Source organism: Lissotriton vulgaris, chromosome 4_1 (genome assembly GCF_964263255.1).
Source record: "Lissotriton vulgaris chromosome 4_1, aLisVul1.2, whole genome shotgun sequence".
Classification (NCBI taxonomy): Eukaryota; Metazoa; Chordata; class Amphibia; order Caudata; family Salamandridae; genus Lissotriton; species Lissotriton vulgaris.
The window spans coordinates 1,608,107,458-1,608,135,422 of NC_141691.1; the positions used below are offsets into that span (position 1 = coordinate 1,608,107,458).

Here is a 27,965-nt window from a genome sequence, read left to right on the forward strand (position 1 = left end):
GAATACATTTGTTCCTGCCAATAACAAGGCTCACTCTGCTTTAAGCGATTATGGAATTAGCACTTGCACTTTACTAATGTTTAGCTTTGGAATGTAGATTATGGCTTGTCCGCCAAGATATATTCATAGTATTTCCAGGGTATGTTTGCACTAGGTAAATGTTTTTTTGCACATGAGCACAGCACTTTCAGTATAGGATAGACTGTATAGACATAAGCAATTGGTTTTTGGTAGGCCAACAAAATGTCAAACTCTAAACGTGCTGGCTCACCGAAGCAGTTACTAATCAAGGTTAATATGGTTTAGTCTAATGTCCTTTTGTTTCGCTATATTGTTTATAATTTATAAATAATAATGTTCTAGCTAGATGGAAAGATTGAGGTAAACTGCAAGCACTAGCACCTTAATATTACTATTATACTTGGAGAGAACATATATATAATGTTGTGGTATTTGAGAAATATTGAGTTTCTTTTACTAGCAACAGCACCTCAAATCCATCATAGAATGATAAAAATAATATTTATAATAAGTGTAGCGATTCTGCAAGAACCAATTTACGACTACCAGTATACATTTCACACGTTTCGTTTCTTTAAGGCTTGAAATCTGCTACCAGAATTTAGGATTTTTTATGTGGTTTTACAATATTGTATTTAATTGATCTATTTATTGTATTTATACATTGATATAGACATGGAAAAGAATATGATTTTTACGAGTGTAGTAACAGTCTGTTTTCGTTCTCCACCAACTTGGCTTCAACTTTCTATAGTCAATAGTGCACATATTCTATTTAATTTGTTCCCTGTCATGTGGCGGGTCATGTGATCAAGATCACGTTATGCAATCGAAACGTGTCATGGCAAGCACTATGCCTGAGCAGCAGTGGAGTTTATAATTTAAGTGCAATAAAGCACAGCACTGTGGAAAAGGAACTATTGGAGTTGTGCATTACTTCAGCGTGGAAGTGTTCCGTACTTGGGTTGTCCCGTTGAGCAACAGACGGCTGGGAGTTTTCATTATATATATATATATATATATATATATATATATATATATATATATATATATATATATATATCCACTCCAAACTTCGCCCGTCATGGAAAGTCCCACACAGGAGTAAGTATTGCCACAAATTTTAATGGTAGTTGAGTTGTCATTACAGGATTAAGCCTCACATGAATCAAAGTCCCAAACCCGACGCGTTTCGTGCTAAAGAGCACTTATTCATGGGTTCCAAAGGCTTACTGGTTGCTCGTGAAAGACCGGCAGTTCTTTAGGCATCTACTTATATCTCACAGTTCCCGCCCATCTGGGCTTGGCCACTCCGTGGCTTTGTGGTCCTTGCAGTGCCTATGTTCTACTCCAGTGAGTTGCCGCATCACAGCAATGTTACCGCAAAGTTAATTCCAAGTGGATCTGTGTGGCTCAAGTCCTGCAGCGCAACACACCTTGTAACCACCATTGTTTACCGTCACAGCAGCCGATTTAATCCACTCAAAACTTCGCCCGTCATGGAAAGGCCCACACAGGAGTATATATATATATATATATATATATATATATATATATATATATATATATATATATATATATATATATATATATATATATATATATATATATATATATATATATGCAGGTTTGGAGAGGTAATGCATGAAGAAAAGAGTTGCAGCTGGAAAGACGTTCGCTGACAGTGATGTTAACTCTTTCGCTGCGGCGGCTATTCCGCCGCAGCGCTAACGGTCGTGGGGGCGTGCGGGTGAGCTCCGCGGGTGACAGAACCGTTCCGTCACGGCTCACGGGTGAGCTGTGCTCATGACGGACGGTTCCGTCACGGCCCCACCCGCTCAATTAAACGCGGCGCGAAATCGGTGCCTCGCAGGCGCGGCGGCCGGGCCGTGACGGAACCGTTCCGTCATGAGCACAGCTCACCCGCGAGCCGTGACGGAACGGTTCCGTCATTAGCCTGGAAGGGGTTAAAATCCTGAGGGGGGATTCATAGCTCTCTAAGGACAAGGATTTAAACATTATGGAAATCAAAAATGGACACACCACCTTATCGATGAACCCTACACTTTCTGATTTGAATAGCAGGCCTAAATGTTCCAGTTTACTGCCGAAACATCTCAACATCGACTTTGTCTGACAATTTTGAAAGGCAATTTAAAGGTTGAAAACCCGGGTTTATAAAGGAGAGACATGGCTTAAATGCATCTGTGCCATAGACATCAATAATATGTTTTGCAATCTAATCTTAAATTTAGAAATTAGGTAATTTGAAATGTATTTTTTTTCTCTGCGCAGAGGCAAGCGGAACACAGCACACATATGCACTGCACTTACGTGCCATCCGAGTTTCAAAACAGATGTAGTATAACATGAAATCCGGTACGTGATCGTTCTCATTGTGGACTTGTACAGTGTTGAGACAAAGACCACGGGGATGTGACAGCATTCCAAATCTCTGTACTACAGCTAAAAGCTCTTTTCGACATTTCCTTAATTTGCCTAAATCACCGTGAGAAAACGAACACCGTGCTGTCAAGAAATCATTTCAATACCTTGTTTGCGAAAGCAAGGGTGGAGAAGAAGAAACCTCCCGAACCAGCAATTTTCACGTATTCTTTACCTCAGCTGGTCCATTGAGCGCAGCTGGAACCGCGCCAGCTCACAAGAAGTGATCAGTGCATTCTCTGTTCTCCTCAAATCTGTCATTAGGCAATTACTTCCAGTGCTTTGTTTTCAAGGCGGAACAATGGGGAGATTCGGCCATATCGCTGTGAGAACCAGTACAGCATTGAGGAAAGAATGAACTGCAGCCATTTATATTAAGGACAATTGTGGCTGATCCTCTATCACTCAGAGTGTTTGGGATTCACAAAGTTTATTTAATTTATATTGCGGGAAGCGAAACAAGAAAGAGGTGTATTGCACGTAGGGTCGACGTCTACTCTTGTAGGAGCTGATTCACCATGCAGTCGTTATTTCTGGAGAGCATGGATGCTCCTAGGCACCGAGGAGATGCGTGACTGCTCTCTTCATTCATAAAAATTACAGGCGTCAATGTAAATAATCTGCGAGTACCAGAAATTTTGTAGGGAAATGTAAGGTGTTCACATATGTGTTTAGCGTATGTCAGGTTTTAAAAACCCCATGTGCACAATCAGTTTTCACTAAATCATAGACGTGTGATGTAATACTTTTCCACGTGTCACACTTATGCAAAGGAACAACTCTGTGAATTGTGCCTTTGATATCTCAGGGACTTGTGGTAATGCAGATGTCTTATTCGTTGTTCTATTCTTGCATGTGTTGACGGTGCTCATCTAAAATTGGCAAATAGACAGCCAAAAATGGCAGCAGTTAATTTTAGACTACCTATTTTTCATCATTCATAATCTTCACTTTGGACTCAGCTAAAAATGTATGGATATAATTGTATCTACGTCCAGTGGCGGCTCCTCAAGGGAGTGCTGCGAGGCAGTGGGGCGGGGCTGTGAGGGGCAGGATGGAGATAGTAAACTCCGGCATAAGGCCGAACTGAGTTGAGTACATAAATAAATAAATAAAACAAATTACATTGCGCGCGCTGCAACCCAATCGGCGATGCAGCGCGCGCAATGTAATTCATTTGATTTATTTAGTTATGTACTTAACTCAGTTCGGCGGTATGCCGGAGTTTACTACCTCCCACTCTGCCCCCCCCGCCCCACCACGCTGCAGCATTCCCTCGAGGAGCCGCCACTGTCTATGTCTATATTAAGGGACCTTCTCATACAGTTAGCGCCTTAAAATCACAACATAACTTGTGTTGTATGTGTTTAATGTTTTTGCATTATTACTTGCATTGCATTGGTTTATGCATCTTTAGTTTTGCAGGAGATAAGGACATTTTTTAATATTGTTTGTAAACATACGCAAACGTTTTTTTTATTGTCCAGTTACGAGGTTCTGTTAAGAGGCAAAGTAAATGCTATTTATCCATTATGCATGACTTCATTTTATACAATGTACTGAATGGTACTGCTGCATTTCTATAGTGCTTTCCTACCTCTTAGATGCACACAACTGAATCCACGTATCTTTTAGTTTGGAACATAAAAAAGTTCACTTACAACAGTAATATTCTAAACAACACCCTGTCGGTTAATGCAAACTTCGCAATTTGATTTTCACCTATTTAGTTTGGTTTTATTTAATTAGTTTGTTTCCTTTTATATTGTTTCTTAAAAGTCAAAAATATTGCCTCAAGATTGATTACTATTAAATGTGGGCAAAGTGAAGTTACAACAAGGTATTCTATTCTGTATGCGACAAATTTCAGCAGCAGCAAACAATATGGTTTCTCTGCAACGAGAGAAGGTGCCACCTCTACAGCTAGGGTGCTTTTATACCAGTCTAAAATAGTCCCTAAACAACCAATCGCTCATCACGGGAAGCTACATTTGTGATAAATCCATGTGAAAAGGCAAAGCCTCCAGTTCACAGGTTCTCCACAGTGGCAGTCAATTGGCAGAACCTGTCATCTCTGTCTGGCGTGCACTTTGTGACCTCCTCGTTTCCACTTCTTTCCCACAACAATTATTCTGTGCAGAAGAAGAAAGGTGCAGATTACCTGTGGGCCAGGAACAGGATGTAGTGAACAAAGGGAGTTCTTAAATCCACTTCATTCCATCGGACTCTTTGCGCATGACCAACCAAGGAATTAAAAGCGGCCTTGCGGGGGCTCGAAAAACTGCTTCCCAAATGACACAGAGCCCCTGCATGTTTATTAGGTGAGCCCTTCATAGTTCAGTGCTTCTTAGTATGACTGTTATGCGTTTTATACTTCAACATTACAATTGTGACTGTGGGAAAAAGTGGAGTATGGAAGCAGTGTATTTTCACATATCTGGAGAATGGTCGTGTACCCCTGTGTCCTCCCTGAAGTAAGATCTAGCCTACACAATATAATTTGTATACTGTTACTTCCAAATAACAGAAATTATTAGTCATTGCCATAGCATACAAGAGGGATGTCAGCCTCCTGGATACAAATCACGTGTATGAATTATTCCTTGACCAAGCACCGAGGGGCTAAGCAAGGACTGATGTGGACCGTTGTGAGGATGAGCACATTTTTAGAAATATCAAATGGAAATATGTCCAAATACCTTTGTACATCTCTTTGTCGAAGACATTGATTAAGGTCTGCTTACAATATGTATGAAAAAAGAGGCCACAGATCTTGAAGAATTGTATAAAGCTTTTCACCCTTTACTAAAAAGAGGTGTCTGTTGGTTCTTCTAGGTCTGCTTTGTACCCCATATTTCATGTTTTATTGTTGATGTGTTCCATTTCCCATCTTCTGTGCATGCCCCAAGAGGGAACTCTACTGTGTTCTTTTTCCACTAGCCCAATCTGCCTCACTACTCACTGGACTGTAATTGAAACAGGTGGCATTTATAATGACTGTCGAATGCTTTAAAGATAGCTAAGCATTTTGTAGAAATGTTTGCAAAAGTTGATTTAGTATTTGAATCGTACACTTTGGGTTACACTCATAAAATGTTTAGACAACCCAGAAGAAAAGATTAAGTAACTAGTTGTTGGCATTAATTCTTTATCTTAGTGGGTTTTTATAGAGGAGTTTAAATCAGATTATGTTTACTTTCTGAATAAACAAGTACAACATGTTCAGAGTAATATATTTAATAACATTCCTACTGCTGTAACCCTGCCTAGTTCAACAATGTGAGTCCACAAAACCTGAGCTCTGCGCCTACCTCTACAGTATGCCGTCAATAAATTAGTACTCTATTGCTGGCAAGACAAAGTGGGTCCAGCACGGCATCTGAACACAAATATTCGAAACAAACTAGCCAGCTGCACTAAAAATCCTCAGCTTGCAGTTGAAATGCTTCTACAATGAACCATATAAGGATGAAGGCACTGACATAGAACCTGATGTGCTGAATCGGTTGAGGTGATATTTGAAGGGTTCATCTCATTTGAACTTTCCACCAATTAAAAGTTTTATGTTCATTATGTTTCAGGATAGTCTTCAACCGTTTTTACTCTGTGTTAAAACCACTGAACAGTTACAGCCATCAACATACACAATTTCTGTAACTAACCCAAAACACTGTGTGAATTAGTGAAAATGAAAACATTGAGACTCAGTGTTAGAGATATTGAAGACATTGAATTTCAGGTTGTTTGTTAGAAAGACTAACCACTGCTAATTTCAACCTATTTCAATAGTTTTGAAGATGCCTTCCTTTTATTATAATATAAACAGTTAGCTTTATTTTTATACGTGCAGATACATATGAAATATAAAACCTACAACTTTGGAACTATTTAAAAAAGAAAAACTCCTCTCTACTACTTTGCAAACAATGTAATGAGTCTAACATTAAAAAATATCATACAACATGTCTTTTCAGTTATCCTCGAGTACCCTTTGAAGGCAGTATCAGCCTTACTTATTTTTTTTGAAATGCCATCTAGCATGCTGATATTTATATTAATTTTCAGAAATATGTACAACAATATCAATCAAAACTATTGCTACATAGATTGATATTGCTTGTGTCAGAACATATTAAGGAGAATCTTTGAATATGAAAGAAAAAGAAGACAATATTATAACATTAAAAACAATAAATATGAACACACTAGCAATTTACCATAACTCATTAGCATAATTTCTTCTAAAAGAAATTGACATGTTGTCATGATAAACTCCCCATGTAACATGTAGTGTGTGCCATCTGTAACAAGTTTTTATTTTTATAAATTCGTTTTATTTCCACTTTGTTGTATACAGGTTACAGACAACTTCATTGACTGTTAAATAGGGAACATATGAGTTTGTACATGCAATTTAGCATATTATCGTTTCAACCGCAGACATTATAAACAGTTATTACTGTACTGTTACACCTCTTGCTTAAAAAATGATTTAAAAAGGGTGTGTTATGATAAAAAGAACATTTGTCTACATTGTGTACATCCTCTGTTATTTATGTCTGCCTGGTGTCCACCCTTTGCGAGCTAGATATCGCCTGGGGGTCATCTGGTGCATTACTCAGGCGCTTTTCCTCACGCGAGATTTGAGAGGGGAGGTGGAGTAGTCTGGAAAGGTTGTACATTTGTCACCTCTTGTTTGAAGGCGTGTAGTAATGTGCCCACTACATAGATGTGTGGTGCTTATGGGTGCCCCAGACTTATTCGAGTCTTAGTGTCTCCTCCTCTGATACCCCCCATTTACTGAATACTCCCCTCCAGGCCACCAGCGGGGGCCCCGCTGGGGTCCTTCCTATGTAACAAGCTTTATCATAAAAATAACCGCTCATCCAAAGAGATGACATCTAAAAATATATGAATAGGACAAAGATATCCTGAAAAGTGAACGTAGAACATTGCATTTTTGGAAAAATGCTTCTTGCAAAGACTAACTTTCTGAGAGACAAAGTGGATATTGTGAAACAAAGACGCAGGAAGTAAGTATGAAAATTGGTATTATCAAACCAATTGGCTTCTACTACTTTCCCTGATACACTGTGATAGTCACTGGGATAAGAAGTCATTAGATGACATTATCAAGAGAAATCTATTCAGTAGTCTGAGGGACCCTATGTTTTGAGGTTTACATTGATCCAGACTACAATTACATTCTGAAAAGTTTCTGAGGCTTTTCCCATAAAATGGTCACAGGGTTTGATTGTTCACCATTCATTTAATTTATTCTACTAGAAAACAAGGTTCAGGGTATGGCTAAACTATTTATTGTTAATAGACATTGTTTCCTCGTCAGCTTAAGACAGATACAGAAGTTCATATGTTAGAAGTCGCTGATTCTGAGTGGATAATTTCTGCTGTCAAAGAAACAATACTTTGTTTGAAGGAAAGTGTTTTGATGAAATGATGTAGAATGCCTTTATGTTATGGCACTGCATGTGTTGATTGTGAGGGGTGGGAGGCTACACATACTATGTAGTAGACAATTCAGTAGGCACCTGGTCCTGCGGCCCGATTTCTTTGGTTCGATGTTGGATTGGAAGACAGTAATGAAACAGAGTAAGAGGAATGGTATCTTTGCCACATTGTCATGCTTTTTAGTTTCATTACCTTTTATATGATATAAAGGACATGAGTAGATGTCAGGCATACCTGAAGCAGAAAACCCAGAAGAATTTGGGCTAATTTGCTTTTCTTGTTAGAGGCAATCACAATAGTTGCACTAGGGATGCTTGATATGCAGGTATATGCTGCAAATTTCTTTCCAAATCTAATGATTGTTCAGTATAAAAAGAAAACAATTTCCCCTGGTGGATGATGGTGCAAATGTCAGGGCAAAATTGTAATGTTACCGGTACAGTCTATGCTATTTGAAATACTGGTATGAAACTGCAGCAGTGCCTGTGCAATCTATTAACCTGATTCCTTTTCTATAATGTTTAAAATAAATAACAATTTTCTGATCATTCCTACCTACTATACACCCCTCAGGCATTTTCCTGAGGTTTTGTCCTTTAGTAGATGGGAACAGAACACTGAATGTGCGTGTATATCTTTTCAGGAGTATGTGCTCCTGCATTTTGCTTTGAGGCAGAAACGTTTTCTTTCACCAAGTGCTTCTTCTAAATGGAGATGTTAGAGAAATATTGGAAACTACTGTATGAACAGCATTCAGATGATTTAATGTCATCAAATTGTAAAAATGTTAGCATTCAAATCCGGAAACAACACCTCATTAGAGGAACTAAAAGATGAGTCCATCAGTATGCATACACCAACACATTTGCATGTTAATTTTAGGCTGAAAACCCAATAAACATGACCCAGATATACAGCATTGTAGAAATATAAGACGCACTACCTGGATCGACATATACACTATGTCCACGGATTGGAGTGACTAAGGGTGAATACCTTATCAATAAATTATATCTTGGGAGCAGATTGAAATATATGCTTGGCTCTCACAATTTCGAAAATAGCAGCCCTCTTTCAATATGAACTCACTTGTCTCTCAAATCCCTTGCTTTCATTTCTTAAGGTAATGAAAAAGATCAGGAATTTCTCTTCATCTGAATATGCATGCTATCACCGGACTAGAGAGTCAATTCTGAGAGTTACCACATGGCAGTGTTTACGGTCACTGTATTACCTGCCAATGTTTTGCGTGTGGATATAGCAGAAAGTAGGTGATGTCACAACAAACCAGAAAGCATTGTGTACAAGTTCATTGAGAAGATGATGAACCCTTTTGATAGTTAACAGGGGAAGAAACTTGTTATCGTGTGTTCCATGGGGACAAGGCACCAGCAAATCCCTGCAGGAAGCACATGGAAATACTTGACCAATGAAAAAACAGGTTCACCATCTTTAACTGCTGGTCCTAAAACCAAATACACCAGTTTGCTCAATCATGCTGGAACAAGTGGCTCCAGTGCTAGCTCAATTGAAGTGTGATGGGTGTAAAAGTGTGATTGGTGGCCTGCTTGGTAAGGCAGGTCACTGCAACTTGTGAGTTAGATTGCTGAGATCTGCCTACGGATCCAGTGTCAGAAAGAACTACACAATGTTTCTCAATGATGCCATTGGAAATGTACATAGAACAGTAGACAATTGCTTACACTTCTCATCCGAATCACTCAAATAACTATAAGGTAATTGAACAACTAGATGACCATCAACGATACATCAGATACACAAAGCTACTTCTCAAATGCTGCAGCAGATTTGGGGCTCTCTTCAGGAAGTTTCCTCAGACTGGGATATGAGATGTCAAGGAGAACTACCCTCAAACTGTTGGCATCTTCTGTAATAAACAATGAGCACCACAGCTTCCTCTATTCCCACATGCCACAAAAATATTGCAGTATATTCACTTCGCAGAAGAAATGTGTAGTTAGGAATCAATTAGGCTAACAATGCAAGTGGTAGTACAAAATGCCTTCACATCTTCAGAGTGAGTCAAAGAAGGGCCTATTTCAGACTCTTCTTTTGTGAGTAATGGAAGCCTTGAACTGGACACAAGCTTTTCCTGACAAACCAGGACAATACTTAAATGGCTGTTCAAGAATTTCAAAATACGCCAAAGTCCCATTCTGTACGGTTAGTGTGTGCACATTACTGATTTGTAATGCAGCATTTCTTTTTTTCTAATAGGCAGCTTAGATGGCAACAAGAAAGAAAAGGGGAAACGCTGCTGACGATTAATTACTCTAACACATTAAAACACCGGGGTGTTGTGCAGAAGAGTAATCCCTTCCATATTGGACCAATTAGACAATGCTTATTGCCAATCATTGGCAGCTGCAGAAAGGCCACACTAGGTCATTAGCGTCATTATTAGTGGTGCTGTACCTATGCAAGGATGTTTTGAAATGACATATTAAGATGGTACGCAAGAGAATTTACACTAACTGAAAGAAAATACACAAGTTATTTTTAAAGCGCAATGTGAACCAGTTTTGAGAAGGTAGAGACACTCAACAGCAATTTGGAATTATCACTCAAGAGACGCAACTCAAAGAAACATGCATTAATGGAGCCAATTGATCTTGGTTTGAGAACACTTCTGAATTTTTCTGACAAGAATTTGTGTTGTGTCTTGCCATTTGATTGCAAACAGGACTTACTTGGGAAAGCAGTTTGATCCCTGTTCAGTCATCCATACTTCATGACTGTAAAGAGTCTTGACACGCATTATGCTATAATTCTTCAACAAGATTTTCATACTTAAAATATGTTAATAGATTACTGAGTCAAGACTGACTGCTACAAAAGTAGTAAAAAAATACTGCGTGCAACAACAGTGGCATTCGATGCCCTTAGGAACAGGGCAGACTTCTTAACTCCACCATTATGACAATTTTGCCTTGAAATAGGTTACAGCATAGTGAAACTTGTGTCAGTTGATCTGAGATTCCAGAATAGATGGCACAAATAAAAGAACACAATAACAAGAACATATATATTTAGTGCTTTATTCATGAGCTAAAGAATTATAAACTGGATAGTATATACCACAATAGAGTGCTTGTCTCCATTCTTTTCAAACAAGGTTATCACTGCAAACAGGATGACATTATCCCCATTGCCCAAAAATCCCCAAACAAATACTGTCATGAGAGTTTCTCTATTTACGATGTAGGCAAGACCACACCACATGAAACACTCCCTTGCCTCCCTTCAGATTGGCCCAGATGTAAATTGCCATGATTATGGTATAATGGAGATGACTTCGATATATACAGCACCTTTGATGCTGGAGAATCCAGATTGTATATAAAGCACCACTTTCATGCCAGAATCGACATTGCTTTGACTTTTGCAATGCACTGCTACATGCAAGCATGCATATCATCACAGTTTGTATAGCCAGAATCTACACTATCCGGTAAAGCACAGCACCACAATCATGACAGGGACTAAATGTCCCTAATATCTAAAGTAGTTTTTATTTTAAACACCACTGCCTCTTCTCTCGTCATCCTCCTTTACCAGGCATTGGCAACAATGGTATTTCAGGCTTTGGCTTTGATATGCAGAATCCATCTCCTGCAGCCATACCTCGAGCTAGCTGCTCACCACAGTTATAGATGGCAGACCACAATGCAGTCTTACTGTGCAAAGTTTACATTTTTACTGGAGTGGGGAGACCAAGCAAGCCTTGCGCTCCAGGTCACTTGGTTAGGCGGGGCACTGGCAGGAAGATGTAGCTAGTCAAAGGGATTGCTCTTATTATGAACCATGGCAGGCATTCCAGCCTTAAAGGTAACCCACTAACTTGGAGAGCTTGAGAAACGTCAGCATGTCTAAATTACCACTCCAGTCCAGACAAACCCTTACCACTGTGAATTTCAAGCGAAAAGCTAAAAACTGATAGCAGACCCAGGTGACTTGGAAATGCAAATCGCTATTTTAATACGCTCATTTTTTTAATGAGTTGACTGATTAATTATATAACTGGTTGAATTACTAAACATATCCCTTTTTAAATTAGGCTTGGTTTTTGACACCAGAATTTGTAAATGTAGCTATCGCATTAATACTGAAAAGGTTCTCTCTGTCCTATAGTTGTGCATTCTCAACCTAGTTTCGATTAACTCATGAAAGAACAGCAATAACTTTAAAATCGTAACATGAAGTTCGTAAAAAAACAGAACATGCAGCATGCGGGATGTTTTTCACTGTTTTTAAGTTAAGCAACTTAGAAAAACAGGAACCCGATTAGATTTGTTTGCAACAGTTTGCAGATTTTATCGTTTAATGGGCAAAGCTGTTTGTTAACTGAAGCAAACTACTTTGAAAAAGCACAACACAGCAACTTTCTGTGGTTGTTCCTTTCACATCTCTGACAAATGATATATGAAAATTATCGTCAAATGTATTAAAAGCGTTTTTCTATAATTCCATACATGCTGCGCAAGGATTAACTAATGAAAATAAAAAAAATAACTACAAGTGCACAAATGTAAATGAATGATTACATTTCTTACATTAAAGGAGCCAATACATTTTGTAAAACATTTTAATTTGTAGCAAATGCTTATAGGCGTTTATGTGTTGTGTATAGTTTTAAAGTACTCAACAAAATTGTTAAATACAAAAATAAATAGGAAATATGTTACAAAACTTTCCTTGCTAAGAAATGGCTGAAACTTTCCATCTTTAAGCTGATATTTTGTCTGTATGGTTTCTTTGCAAATGAAAAGAAAGGAAAATATAGGACAGATGTTGAGCTAACCACATTTAAAGCCTGTCATACGATGGCATTTTCTCATGATTTTGGCTCATCTGTTAAATAAGGTGCTTTTCCCTTGATTTTCAAAATGGAAACATCAGGAACTATTTAAGGCCAATTGCTACCAATTAACTTTGATCAGCAAAAGTTGTATTCGAATCTTTCAGAATCCATCGCCTGTCTGAAATAACACATATTTGCGAAACCCAAGAAAACAGCATGGTGATGATTAATGCCTGTTGGCAGCCCTACCACAAGCTTGCTTAGCAGTCAGATTTAAAATAAACAGCGGTCTATATTTCAGTGGGCGTTATATGTGACTTCTATTTTTATTCATGCAAAATATGAAAGCAAGTGACTGTATAACTAGCGGTAAGTCAATCAAGGGTTATACCAATCACTTAGAATAAATAGCCCATGAGAATACACTAACCAGTCTCCATTAGAAGATCTCCAAACAGTCTTCACGTTTGACTGTGAGTAGCACAGCATTTGACAAATAGGTATCCAGTTCAAACAGGACACAAATTAGTAATAATCACACAATTTAACATCTGGCAACTTGTTCAGTAGCCCATATAAAAAGAGTTGGTGATTTTGTGCCATGTGTCTACTGTGCACATCGACTCATATACCAATTGGACTAAAAGTGGCACTTTTACTGATAGTCTCAAAACAGAGGACAAAGACCGAATGAACATCGGATCTAAAGTAATTATTGTTCCTCTTAATCATACTCTAGGCACACGGAGTTTTGATTTATCTTTTACTACTGTGAATACGTTGGGTTTCTAGAGCTTCGATCTAGCCCCTTTCACAACACCTAAATTAATTTAAATGAATCATGAAGTGATTTTGTGGAAAATGTACACTCTACAAACATAAGTATCCACTTTAACCAGTAAGGTAAGTGCAGACAAAATTATTATTCGTCAGCGAAACCAAAAATAAAAATATCTACTGCAGTACTGCAGCTTTCAAAATGTTTTACCCAGTTTCTTTTTTTTCACTTTTGCATGCAGTAGAAAAAAGAAGTATATTCAAAGTGATAAAAAAGATCTTCATACTTATTCTCTTTCTTTTCATCAAAACATGTTCTACCCCTATAAGCACAATTATTATAGGAAAACCACAAAAAAGCCAAATCCTGTCAAAAAGAATTTACATTTATACATTTAATAAGGAAACATAAATCATTCTTTTCTTACACATATTTTGCAATATTTTTGGATTTTCTGAAAATTCTCTCTGCTGACTCGTTTGTGATAAATATGCGTTTTGGGAACCAGGAAAGGAAGTGTTGTTTGGAGTCAGTTTAATGTCCTTTACCTTCGTTTGAAAAGTGTCATTTTTACCCTGCTAGAATTCTATACTTTTTCGTAATTATGAATTCAATACCTTTTGGTCTATTTTGGTGTTGAATCTTAAGTACCCTACTGTAACATTGTGGCCAGTGTTTTAGATACCAAAAGAGAAGTGTTATTAGCTGCACAGGTCTCAACACAAAACCAAGAATAATATATTGACTGCCCTTTGATGTGCTCCTCTAGAAGAGTCCAGGGAGGTCAACAGAATTGGACCTCTGTTTACAATTATTCTATTCTGAGGCAAGATGGTGGAGATGTCTAAGGACAATAATAATACACGTCCTGGTCTCCTAGTTCTCACAAATATGAACAGTTTAGTAGCTGCACTGTAGGAACATTGTTGAGGGGTGGAATTGTATAACTGTGCTACAAATGTTCCAACAGTAAATTGGCATGTGAGCATACACACCATCTCCTGTTCCTAACCATATGCAGAAGATGGCCTTGTGCTAGTCTTCTAAGAAACTGCAGTGTTTACAGCACATAGACATACTTGTAGAGCTATTTCACCACTTGAGCCAGCAAGTCACACAAAGTCACAAGAAAAATGGAATTGGTAGCTTCAAATGTTTAAAGAACCATCACTGTGGTACCAAGAAAACACAATGAAACATAGTATACTAATAGCCACAAGTACAGACCACTGATTTGGCAATGCATACATCGTAAGTATCTACTGACAGTCCTAAAGGCCCCAACTCAGTAGCATGTTTATTATTTCTCCAATAAACTGAAATAAACATTCATAGAATGTACACCTAAAAAGGTGAGTTATTTCAATCGTCATCAATTACACTGACAATGTGACTCATTTTGGCAACTTAAAGCCATCAAACAGTACCTGTGGTCTACGTGTCATCCATGCCAATAGGCAAAGAATCCCAGAAAATCAAACAGGATCTCAACAAAAACTCTGAACATAAAACCTTTAACTTAATATAATATCTTAAATAAAACAACATCAAAGTGGGGTTTGCTATTCATTAACTTGTCTAGTTACTCTATCCGTGTATGTGAAGAAGACCGTTTCATTTTCTAGGAGCCAGCGCACAGCCCCCTTATGTGACATGTGCAGGGCTGCAGAGCGAGATCATGGAATGAACACAAGCTTTTTATATGAAAGGACATTACTATGATTCCAGCAATAAGGCAAACAACCTTTAGTGGCACTGCTATAATTGTTACTGGCAATATATATTCATTTATCACATATTGTGCTGATTGACTAATTCCAACATGTGGCATTTCAATCAGTCCTCAGCACATCATTGCAACTAAAACATGTTTCACCTGGAGGCTATGTAAGGGTGTCTTGTATGGTTGTGCTAGTAGTGTGAGGCTGTTTATTTATAGTATCAGCGTTACCATTCAAGACAGTAAGGCATGTGTTGCAGCATTTTACATCTCGAGGAAAGGTGAAAAAATACAGCAAATCTAACAGCATATCAACAACACCAAGCCTCCTTCATCTCTTACGCACCCACACTTACCCATAGAATTCCGCAGTGGTTAGCCTTTACAACCCTATTACTCTCAGATCTCATTGAAATACTTAAATCCCTCACAACAACTTCTTACGAAGATGATGTCTTAGACCCATCTGTCCTCAAAGCTTTCTCTGGGGGCACTTTCTCACCCCTACTCACCATTGCCAGTGACTCCCTATCCCAAGGAATCTTTCCTGAAGCTCTCATGACCGGCCAGATTGTACTACTTCTAAAGATACCTAAACTAGAACCTGAAGACATTGCAAACTACCGTCCCTTCACTCACATACCATTCATCAGCAAGATCATTAAAAAGTAATTTTGTGTTTAACTTCAAGATCGTATCAATGGGTTCCTTACTGACATCTTCAACATTTACATTGAGCTGCTTATTGTTCGACTCATATATAACAGCATTAAGATTCACCAATATGCCATTGATGCACAACTGTCCTTGAAAGGCTCTTCTCCTTCAGACATCTAATCCTACAAAACACTATACATTATCCAGACCTGGAACCTGTGTTTTGCCGGCAAAAGCACACAAGAAACCATAATAACCTGATTTTATTTACACATACACCTTGACAGCTTCAAACACCAATATTCACCAAATGCCAAGTCATTTGCTTTCACCGTGGTTATCAGCCTCACCCTCAAGAAACACAGAGCCAAAAAACAAAGAAACGTGGTACCAGCTCTCAAATCTAAAGAAACTGAAAACATTTAATAAAAAAAAGTGGCTTCAGAATGACTGTTCAAGGCCCCATACTCTTCTTGTGACTCCTACCCTCAACCCGTGCTCACTCCTCAGCTCAAGTCCCATGTTCTTTTAACTCATCTTGGCAACCTTGCTGCATGAAAACAATCAGCTGACTTCTGTTTGCCAAAATCACTGTCTGCAGGGTTTGGCAGCTCTTCATCTTCCACAAGCAACTCCTGGTTTTTAGTGCTACTGATTATTCCAAACCCCCTTTCTAACATGCTACAGTATTCTCCAGTGCGTTCTTCCTTTCCCATTGACTCAACTCTGCTTTTCCTCTCTATTTTCTTTTCTTCTTGGTGTTCGATCTGACATCCTTGGCGTAGTATTCCCCTGCTAAAGAGTGGTAAAGTAATTGTCTCTCTTCCTAAAACATTTATTCTAATTATATATAGTAGTAAATGGTACTACATGTACCCAGAGCCTGTAAATTAAATGCTACAAGTAGACGGCAGCCTCTTTTGTGCCACCCACTAAAGTAACTCTGCAAAATATGTCTCAAGTTTTGCTTAATTTGAGCCTGTGGGGTCCACAAGGTATGCATTTTTGGGAACAGCACTTATTTTTTCACATCAAACATTTACCAATAGCAACATAGGGAAAAAGGAACATATCAGAAAGGCAGAGGAAGAGAAAGGCAGAAAACCTGTTGCAAAGGGAAAAACTAGAAACCAATTAGAGAGAGATAATAGGATGGGGAGTGTCTGGTAATGTTATCAGGTTGATTGAAAACGGTGCAGCCATGGTATTCCGTGCAGAACATTATTTGTACTAGCTGAGCTTCTGGGCAGAGCTTTGGGCACTGGCACTCATTCTTTTCCAAAATAAGCAGTTGTCTCTGACCTGCCATTCTAGACTGTGGGGCAGCTTTAAACTGCCATTTTGACATTACAAAATAAATCTCTTGCCAGGCCTTAACCTTTCTTTTTGCTACGAATAAGTCATCCCTAAGCAGTAGCGGCTCCTCGAGGGAGTGCTGAGGGGAGGTGGGGTGGGGGAGGGGCAGGGTGGACGGAAGTAAACTCAGACGTAAGGCCAAACGGAGGTAAGTAAAGAAATACATAAAAACGAATTACATTGCGCATCGCTCAACACCAAATGGGGTTGCAGTGAGTGCAATGTAATTAGTTGTATTTATTTATTTCTTTAGTTACCTCAGTTCGGCCGTATGCTGGAGTTTATTACCCCCCACCCTGAAACCTCCTCCGCCCCGCCCCACTGCCCTGCTGCACACTACTGTCCCTGAGGTAGGCTCTAAATCCTCATATGAAAAGGTGCATGGTATTTAAAAAGTAGGACATGTGTTCCTGAGTTTTACATGTCTTGGCACGGAAAAACTCCAAAAGTCCTTTTTCACAGCTATAAGGCTCTCTCTCCCACAGACTAAAACTGGGTTAGCTTATTACACTTAATAAGTGATTACTTTAGTTTGGGACCAGATAAAGAAATGAGTCCATTTTACTTTGAAATCCCCTTTAATGGTAAAGTCAGATTTTAAGTTACTATTCTGACATTGCCACATTTAGAAACTTGCCAATTTTCTTTTCAAACAAACTGTGTCTTTGTGTCAGTGGCATGGTACACACTACTGATAATTGGGTTTTGTATTCTTTCCATACATAGGAGTCAAAGAGATGTAGGTGTGAGGGGAGTGGGTCTTTTTGACGGCACAACTGAGGAGGAGCTGTATCCTGCTGATTACACTTCAAAGAACCCTGCCTGAAGCATACAATAAGAAGTTCTAAGTGCTTTTCGACAATAAGTTCACCTAAAAGGTTGACTTTTTGTTGTTTTGAAGTCACGTTATTTATAATAAATAACTGTTTTGCTGAATTGGTATGGGATTTTTCTTTGGGTTTTTCACTTTATTATTGTTTGAATGCTGCATAAATAATTTACACATTGCCTCTAAGTTAAGCTTGACTGCTTTTGTAGCAAACTAACAGTGGGTTAAGCACATGTTTATTTTGTGACTTTTATGTTGTACTCCGATGAGGGTTGTGTTTATTATTTGGGTGGGGCTTCCATTCCACTCAAACAATAACCCAATTTCTTACACTTGGTATTTATTTCTAAGGGAAAAGATACTAGTGTGGTCCTCAGAGTATCTCTCCACCATCTGGCTTTCCATCAGAGCAACAAAATGCCTTGTTTTTGTATTAATCATTTTATTTTAATAAACAAACCATATAATTTAAAGCATTCAGATTATATCTTAACACATATAGTAAATGACAGGACGTTCTGCTATAAAGAGCAATAAAAAGCAAAACAATTTTAACCAAAATATAAAATGTATGTTTTCTTATAAAACATAAAATCACGGAAAAAAACACACACTCCGGGGTGCATAATACAGCTATTGCAAACATAAAACTGATGATAATCAAATAAGAAGCAATGCATTACACCACCAATGATCTAAGCTACTTTAAACACTAACTGGCAGATGCATCAACGTAGCCTTTTGCTATTCCTAAATAGCGATTTTTAAGGAATCGCTAGTTAGGAATAGCAAAAGCCTATGCATGTAGGAATCGCTCCTTAATTGCAAGTCGCAAATTGCAAGTCGCAATTAAGGAATGCTGTCCCATTCATTCCTATGGGCCTAAAGGCCCATAGGAATGAATTGGAGATTGCATGAGCAATTTGCAAGTACCAGTAGCTACTCGCAAATTGCTCATGCAATTTCGAGGGTGCAAGTGTGTCAAAATGACACCCTGTTGCACCCTTGAAATTGATCTCTGCACATATATTGCACAGACACATGCCCTAAGGGCATGTGTGTGCGCAACATGAAACTTTGAAAAATGCACAAAAGTGCTTTTTTCAAAGTTTTAGCAAATTACCATGAAGTTCAACTTCATGGTGATTTGCTACTCCTATTAGAGAATTCTCTATTTTTTTACTTTCATGAATTGCATAATAGGAATCTCAATTTGGGATTCCTTAAATGCAATTGCAATTTAAATAATCTCAATTTACAGATTCCTTAAATTGCGATTTTTGCATTTGGGATGATGCATCTCAAATGTAAAAATACCGGGAGCAAAGGAGCAGATTCTGAGAATCCGCCCATTTGCGACCGGTATTTACTTTGATGCATATGCCTGTAAGCACATACATTTCTCTCAGATTGTTGTTTGCTTTTCTCCTTTCCCATTATGTATGACTCAATTTCTATTTGCACAGCACTCTGAAACTCGGACGAATCATGTTGTGCTATATAAAAGTCTGAAATAAATATATCTCAGAAAGAAATCCTATTAATTGGTACATCTGCGAACATTCTATTAAGAAGTTTGCTTTAGTCACAAAGTCCAGCACCTTTCAACAAACTTCGTAAATAAACTGTATGTGTTATTGCTTAAATTCTCCAATTAATTGCATGTCTCTCAATTACCTTTAAAAAATCATCATATGTAAGCTCAGTCCCTTTAAAAACACCGGCATTTTCTACAAGAACTCTGTTGCATCAAATGTTCACTTCACTGTATTATACTAGTCCCTGCCCTCAGCAAGACTTTCTCTTCCTCTCATTTCACATGCGGAAAGACAGGTGGTGGACCTACGTTTTTCATAGATAAGTAGGTAAAACTCAAATTCGAAAAATGGCTTGTTACTATCTACTGCCTATTCTGCTCTATACATGCTAACCTCCTGTCCATGAAGTGGACCACAACATGCACAGTAACATCCTGTGAGGCCACATGTATTCCAAAACAATATTGCAGGATGCTTCAGCTCGTGTCCTCCAGTAATAAAGTCCCAGAGTCTAATGCAATAAGTTACTGAGAAGGACATATGCAAAATTCATGAGCATGCTCGGGTGTTCAGGTTCTCAGGTGATAAGTCCCCACTGCTGGGTGGAAAAGAAAAAAATGTGTTCCATACTACTCACAGTGCAGACAAACCATCATTCAATATTTAATGCTCTGTGCAGGGTATCAAACTTCAGTGTGTGTTGCTGACACTGATATGCACTTTAAAAATCGCATATGCCACATTTACAAAATTTTTATGCAGACATCTTTGAGTACTGGCATTTAAAAGACTCTACCAGTGCACTCATCTGTCTCCAATGTAGTATTTTACAAGTAGTTACAATCTGTGCAGTTCATGTTCATCTCACTGCCATAGTTACCAGCTTAAATTATGGAAGTTCAGCAGGTCAATCAAAGCAAGTTTTACTTACTTCTAAGTCATTAAAAAACAGATGCGTGTCAGCCAAATTGAATATCATCTCTTCCATTCGAAGGCCAAGCGAAACAGAAGAAGGGGGGTCCTTAAGAAAGAAATTAGAGATTTCAATAAGTGGATTTATTGGCAGTATTTAATCTATAAGTAGAAACAACAATTGTGAAACACTGTAATTGTTTCTTTCATGCATACAAGATAATGAATTAGGAAAAAGGGCTAACGAATTGTTATAGACTAATGTAGCTGTCTCAAGCACCTTGAATTTAAGTTTTAACTTCCTATCAATTTTATTTAAGTAACAACGTTACTGAAACATCAGTGACATTCCCAAAAAGCTCAAGTCCCTATAGTACTAACTCATCGAAATCTTGGAGCACTCATAAGAAATATCATGAATACCACATTTATGTCACAACAAAACCGGTTCTGTTAGAAGTGTCGTATCTGTAACATGTATGCTGCAAAACATTCTCTGCTGTAGGGGCAGAGCTATCCTACTAATTAGACTGCAGCATATATGAATTACTTTAAAAAGTAGCAAGAACATTATAAAGGTGTTTGTTGCTGAGCAGAATTTTGGGGTTGAACCTCATGATACAGTTTCTAAGATGTTATGATGGTGTTATAGCTTAATGCATTCTGGAAAGTTTAATACTTGAGGGAAGGAATTAGCAGCGTTCCTCACCTTAAGGGCAGTACAAGTATTCAAAAAAAGAGAAAGGGGAATGTTAACCGCATGCGTGCTAGCGGGTTTTCCCGCTGTGCGCTGAAATGTAAAAATCGCGGCTTTCGTGACAAAGCCAGCTCGTCATGCGCGCAGCGCAGGTAACGCCCATGACGAGCTGGCTTTGTCATCCGCAGCGAAGGGGTTAATGCTTCAGGGTGATGGTTATTGATAGTTGATTTTAAGTTTGTGGATGACTGAGAGAGCTTAATGTGTTGATTATTGAGTGGTAGAATTGTGAAATGCTGGTCAGAAATCTTACTGCCAAACAGAGAGAAAATATATGCCATGCTCTCCTGGAGGATGCAATACCCCAAAGAATAAATAAATAATGCAACAAGATAATGGTTGGGAGAAATTGAATGACTAGCTTCCTGGTCGTGGTTTAGGATACATTACAAAATAATATATGAGGAACAACATATAATATTATATTAATTAGATAAAATGAATCACACAGTATATGTGATAGTAATTACATTAACAAAAGTGATTTAATGACTGTCTATGACCAATAACTGTGTATGATATGAAGTTGGAATGTCATTCAGGATGTAAATCTGACTTCTGGAACAGAAGGACTAATAATTTTTTTCTCTGTGTGCTATGAGAGCTGCAGAACAGTTATGAGACGTGTTTTAAAATATTTTTCAATTAATGTGGTTGTGTAATTTATGTACATTTGTTTACTGATTTTAGCCTTGAGGAAGTCTTGACGGGACTAAATGCATTGACTGACAATGAAATTATTATATAATTTTGTGATACCTTGGAATAATAGGAATTTTGAGACTGGCATCTCAACTTGATACCTTGAACTCACATTATTGAACGAATGAACTTGAATTGTGATAAAAATGGTTTCCTGAGTACACTCTACTATTGAATTCTGATGGAGGGTGCCTCTGGAGCCCCTTCCCTAGGGGCCTTCTAAAGCCTCCCTCTACATCCATATAGGTATCGGGAACTACCGCCAGGTGACACTCTAAAACGTCATCCAAATGGTGATTTTTCCTGCACTTTATTTGTCCATCTTCAGCTAGCAAGCTAGCAGTGTAATTCTGAAATGGATTGCACTGCAGTCAGAGGAAGTTGATGGGACTCATTTGCATAGGGCATGCATCCTTGTTAAAGATCCATGCAAAACATACTAGTCTGTTAGTGCTACACACTAAACAGTGATGGGTTTAAATCTACACTTTCATAAAGTTTCATCTCTTTGAGATTTACAAATACCCAAAGACTTTGCAACAAAATCGATTAAACTTTTTTTCCAGTTATGGAAGGTTCAATGCACCTTAAATATTTTTCATGAATACCTAGCCACTGCACCCCTTGAAAATATTATACTGCTAAAAAAGTGTGTCACTACCGTGATTGCCACTCACTTATAACTGTGCCACTAAGTGTAGTTGCACAAAATCTTTGAAAATGCAGGTTTTGTGAGTGTTCACCAGCTTCCCAGTTGCCAACCATGGACTCTCCTGTGACACCTCCATGTTCCCTTACCCTCATCCAACTCTTACAACCATGGAAAGCCTATCATGGTTAGAAGTTCCGTTTACGAGTGTGTCAACAAAACTAGATTCTACAAATCAAAATCTGACACTTGTGCTTGCAGATGACACTTCTGTGCATCTAAATAGACCTTAGATCAGTAGCGGCTCCTGGAGGGAGTGCTGCAGGGCTGTGGGGTGGGGGAGGGTCAGGTTGGGGGGTAGTAAACACCGGCATAAGGCCGAATGGAGGTAAGTACATATATAAATAAATCAAATGAATGACATTGCACACACTGCAATGGCAAGTCATTCATTTGATTTATTTATATATGTATTTGCATTTCAGTGGAGATGTTCTGCATGAGTGTGTTTGAGAGGTGACAGCGTGAGAAGTGCATTTATGTTTGTAAATGAGCATGTAGTTCGACAGATGCTCATCCCACATATTCAAAATAGCTATGCGTTCCTATTATTATTTTTGTATGGTTCTGACGGCTTATCTTTTGAGGAAATAACAATTATTAATAGCCACATTGGCATTGGCTCTGTAGCTTACCATATAGATGCATAGTGACACCTTGAGGGCAGTGTCATGAGTTACAACAAAAGTTCGACCATCTTGCAGGGCTAGAAGGAGTTGGACAGCAGAGTATACATTCCAGAGAAGAGGGTCTACCTTTCTAGTAAAAGTGGAGTGCCTGCTCTGACACACAAAACCAGAGCCCTAACATACCACCTCTCCATCGTAGTCACATTATAGCACACAAAACTCACAATGCAGCACTGGGGAAAGCACAGTTTACCCTCCCAGCCACCAGCTGCTTGTCACCACAACCCACTGACCAAAAGGTGGATTTTAACAATGCAAATGGATATGACAAGGCCACCAGTGACCTCACTCGAATCAGAATATGTTCACAAAAGAAATACAACAACCTAGCTATGAATTTAACATAGTGGATCTACGATGTAGTAGTAAAAAACACTTTCCATGTCCATTTAAAGATGAACTTAAACACTCGTGTTGTAAATTGTATTTTTTCACATGATATCGCTATCAAAAACTGCTACGTTTTCAAACCAATGCAAGTATATAGATACACATTTTGTTTGCAGAATATTCACATAATTTGGATCCAAAAATAACTCTCACCTGGAGGAGAATTAAAAGAAATGAACTTAAACCATTTGTTATTGTTGAACTTCTGCTGTTAAAGTAGTGCATACTTTTTGACTGTTTCTGAATTGGCATACCCATTCCTCATGTAAGAATAGACCCGAAACTAATTTGTAAAACAGAAAAATAAAATAAGACCAGTGGCGGTACTAGAGGTCCATCTCAAGCGGTGCCAGATTACTCTTGTAGGCATAACATTTGCCAAGGTGCTGAGGTTTAAGGGGAATAAAAGGCCACTGCCACATGGGTGGAAAAGGCTCTTGCAGCAGCTCTGGTTAGAAAGGACCATGATTGTAGGGTAAAAGTGGGAACTCAGCAACCATCTACATTTTCAAATTCTAAATCAGAAAGCAGTGAAGAGAAGCTATTCTATGGTAATGCGGCTGTCTCAAAATGCAGAGGTATTAACAGTGATTGTTTTGTTTTTTTTTGTTGCAAAGAATCCATTAAACTGTGTAAATGTATGTAAAGTACCTCTTGTAGAACGAAACTAGTTGGGAATCATTTAAGCTTTTCCTAGTTAGCTTTCCCCAGACTGTAATCCATCATACAGTGCAGCAAACGATAGAAAGAGACAAGTTATGCTTATTCTACACACCCAACCCCAAATTAAAATTAGCTTCTGACTGTTTTTCTTTTTGCAAAGTAATGTGTGGTCTACCGCTGAGGTGGAGTAGAGGGGAGTATACACAATGTGGTTACCTTGCTAGCGTCTGCCATACATCAAGCCCTTGTATACATAAGTGTTAGTTAATTGAAGTTTTCTCTACATTTTTCATGCACAATCAGCAATCATCAGGTCTGTTTTTAAAATCAAACAAGCAAGAGAACTAGTCATGTTCCTAGAAAGAATTATTCATGTAAAAAACAAGAATTGTAAAGTTACAGAGCGCATGCACAGGAAATCATCGGAGTTATAGATGCTGGCACTTAAATGTGTATTTGTTGCCCACTTCTACATGGAAATGTACATTTCATCTCACTTTATGAATCCTCACTCCACATTAGTAGAGTGCTTTTTGAAAAATCAACCTTTGGAAAACATTTGCAAGTTAATTGTGGAATTTGCACAATAGGCTTCCTTCATGCCTGCTAAAAAGGTAATTCTTGGAACCATTCATAGTCTTGCAAATGCACTGTTATATTGACTGTTACACTGAAAATGCATACTGTGAACATACAGACACAGTTTAGTTACAACAGCAGAGTAACGTTTTTCCAAAATACAGCAGCATTTTGGAAAATTAATGTTCATAAAGGGGAGGGGGAACAGGCAAGGCCCTATTCCCATTTGCCAATCACCATAAAGACAAGTTTGAGTTGTACGTTTACAGAACAGTGTCACACCAAAACAAATTCATATGCATAAACATGAGGGGAGGTCATTAGTTTGCAAGCATATGAAATGCTGAAGAGATTGCACTTACTCGGTTACATAAATCCATCCCCTAGTGCAGTAGCGAGACTGAATTATGAATAGTAATTTGATTCTTTGTATATTGTTATTCGTCGGTGAATTTTGGAAATTGAAATACCATTTGTGATTTGTATGTATATTATTTGATATTTTTAATAGTATACTTTTATGATTCTTTTTTAATCGAATAAAGTAATTTCAACTGAACTGAGACTGAATTGTACTGCAAGTGAAGCCGTACTTCTGAGCAGGAGTAAGAAATGGCCAACTCAGCTTCTCTGCACGTACTGAATATAACTGTTCGGGAGTCCTGGGCAGACCACTGATGGATAATGGATTTTTAATAGGGTCTATATGTAACACTGTGAAGTGGAGGCATGGGGAAGCAAGGACATCACTGGGAGGGAACTGCATGACATAATGGAAAATTATAAAGCCATGCAGTAACCTCGCTGTTATACTCTGAATAAAAAAAACAAAAAACACATTTCTGCAAGTGATTATGAGAGGAGGATCAACTGATTAATCTGGAATTACGTTACAAAGTGGGTTGGCACAAACACAGTGGTGGGTGCTTGTTGCACACTTCTAATATATGTGGGGTGTGAGGACATGCCGTCTAAATTCAAGCATATGTTGGTGAAATGAGCAAAGTCAGAATCCATGTTAAGTATGAAGTGTAGTCTTAGCATGGTCTCTCATTCCTGTATCCGATACTTGCACCGTGACACTGATGCCCATACCCCCCAGACAAGCTTCACCCAGTGCGGCCCAGCTAGGCTTGTGCTAAGTACATATACATATAACTCTGTGAAATAAATACAAATAATGTTTCACTCTTACTTCTCAGATATTATCAAATCCCTCTGATAGGAGTTTAAATAATTTTGTCCCAGGTGGAAAAATAGTATGTATACATAATATCAACTTCAGAGTGCACGGGCCAACGAGGAAAATGATGGCATTGTTTATGTGGGGCCCCTCTTTAACATAATATGTGTATTTATAAAACACATGTTCACCTGTTGGGCCACCGCTGTGGCGATTATCAGTTGTTTATTGTAACCCAACTCATTGGTAATAATTGAATCACCCATAGTAGGACTATATGCTGAGTGGATGAACAGGGATTTTAACCTGTGACTATGAGATCCAGCACAGATCACTAAAGTGGACGTATTTGTCCACTCAACCTCCAAGGAAATTGCAGACATGGCCTACTTGGCAGTCCTTTCTCATTTTATTTACTAGCTGCACTGAATTCACCTAGCAAGAAACAGAAAACCACTCTGTGTGCTCTCTATGTTAGATCACACTGAACTTTGGCGTATAAGGAATGGGACGATAAATTGTTACTTCAGAATTCTTGGCTCTTATAAAGCCCTGAAATCACATGTGTGTTACTTATTATTTATATCTGCAAGTCTAGCCGCAGATCCATATATTACCAATGGATACATTTTATCACTGCCCACCCATGTAGAGAGAACAAATCTATAGCTTGTTATTAACATATAAGACACTTAAGCCCACTACAGAAATTGCCATACTAATGTGCTCCTTACAAAACTAATAAATTCAAAGAGCTGCGGTTACTAAATGCTTTGCAGATGTTTGCCTTGTTTTGATTTATATTATGTTTTCTATTTGGAAAAAGCAATAAAACCTGAATATATTTTAATGTCACAGTCAGTCACCCAAAGTATTTGTATATATTACAGGGCAAAAGTTAGGTTGAACGCATTTATTTTCTCATCTGGAAGAAAGTGCTTGTATTTCCGATGCTAGATCACCAAGCGCTGTAATGTCCTATTGCATTCTATGTCGATGAAAACGGTATTGAAAACTGTCCGCAATTTTCATATAATGTTCTATTGGCAAGAAAAATGCAAGTCAGAACTGCAACAGTTTCATAATCTTCCCGTTTACCCCACATCCATCACGTTAATGACCTTTCAGCAGGATTCCCGAGCTTTCCAAACACATGTCTGGGGATGCACGCTGCTCAAAGACGCCCTGACCTAATAGCAAAGAAGTGCTTCAAAGATTAACAGACGCAACCATTCACCCTCTGGATTTTCAGGAAGTGGTAAATGCAATCAATCACATCTTAAACTATTATATTCAAAGTTAGGCATCAAGACTAGAACCTATAGTTGTAAACCACTCATGGCTCAAGAGTTTGATGTCCCTGCAAACAATTTAGACGGGGTGAATGTTTTTTAGGTAAAGTATGGATTCACTTATGTTAAAGTTTTACTCCCTTTTTAAAGAATATTACTTATTTGAATTACACATAAATATATTTTCCCATTCACCCCTGGCTAAATTCTTGTGTTTGAAAAGATGGCGATTTGATGGACGCAAGTACACTAAGTTTTCTCCGGGTTTATTTAGGCATTTTACCCTGTTTGTAACTCTTTGATGTTAAACATATTTCTGTTCTTGATGGTCCCCAAAAAAGAGTAGGGTGGAATGTAAATTTGCTTTTTAACATCTGTCAAGAGTGCATGGCTATTTTAAGTGGTTTTTCCAAAGGCGCAGCACCTTTGAGCCGATATTTGGCAATTTCCCATT

At 38.3% G+C, this 27,965-nt stretch overlaps 1 protein-coding gene across 9 annotated transcripts in view; it reads right to left on the reverse strand.

Annotated features, from left to right (window-relative positions):
- The window catches only part of EYA1 (EYA transcriptional coactivator and phosphatase 1), a 349,305-nt gene that overhangs the window by 75,845 nt on the left and 245,495 nt on the right, over nt 1-27,965 (reverse strand). For all 9 annotated transcript variants that reach the window (XM_086965867.1, XM_086965869.1, XM_086965875.1 and 6 more), the window contains one exon: nt 20,567-20,656. In XM_086965867.1, coding sequence (XP_086821993.1) covers nt 20,567-20,656 — 90 coding nt within the window. The remainder of the gene's footprint in view (nt 1-20,566; nt 20,657-27,965) is intronic.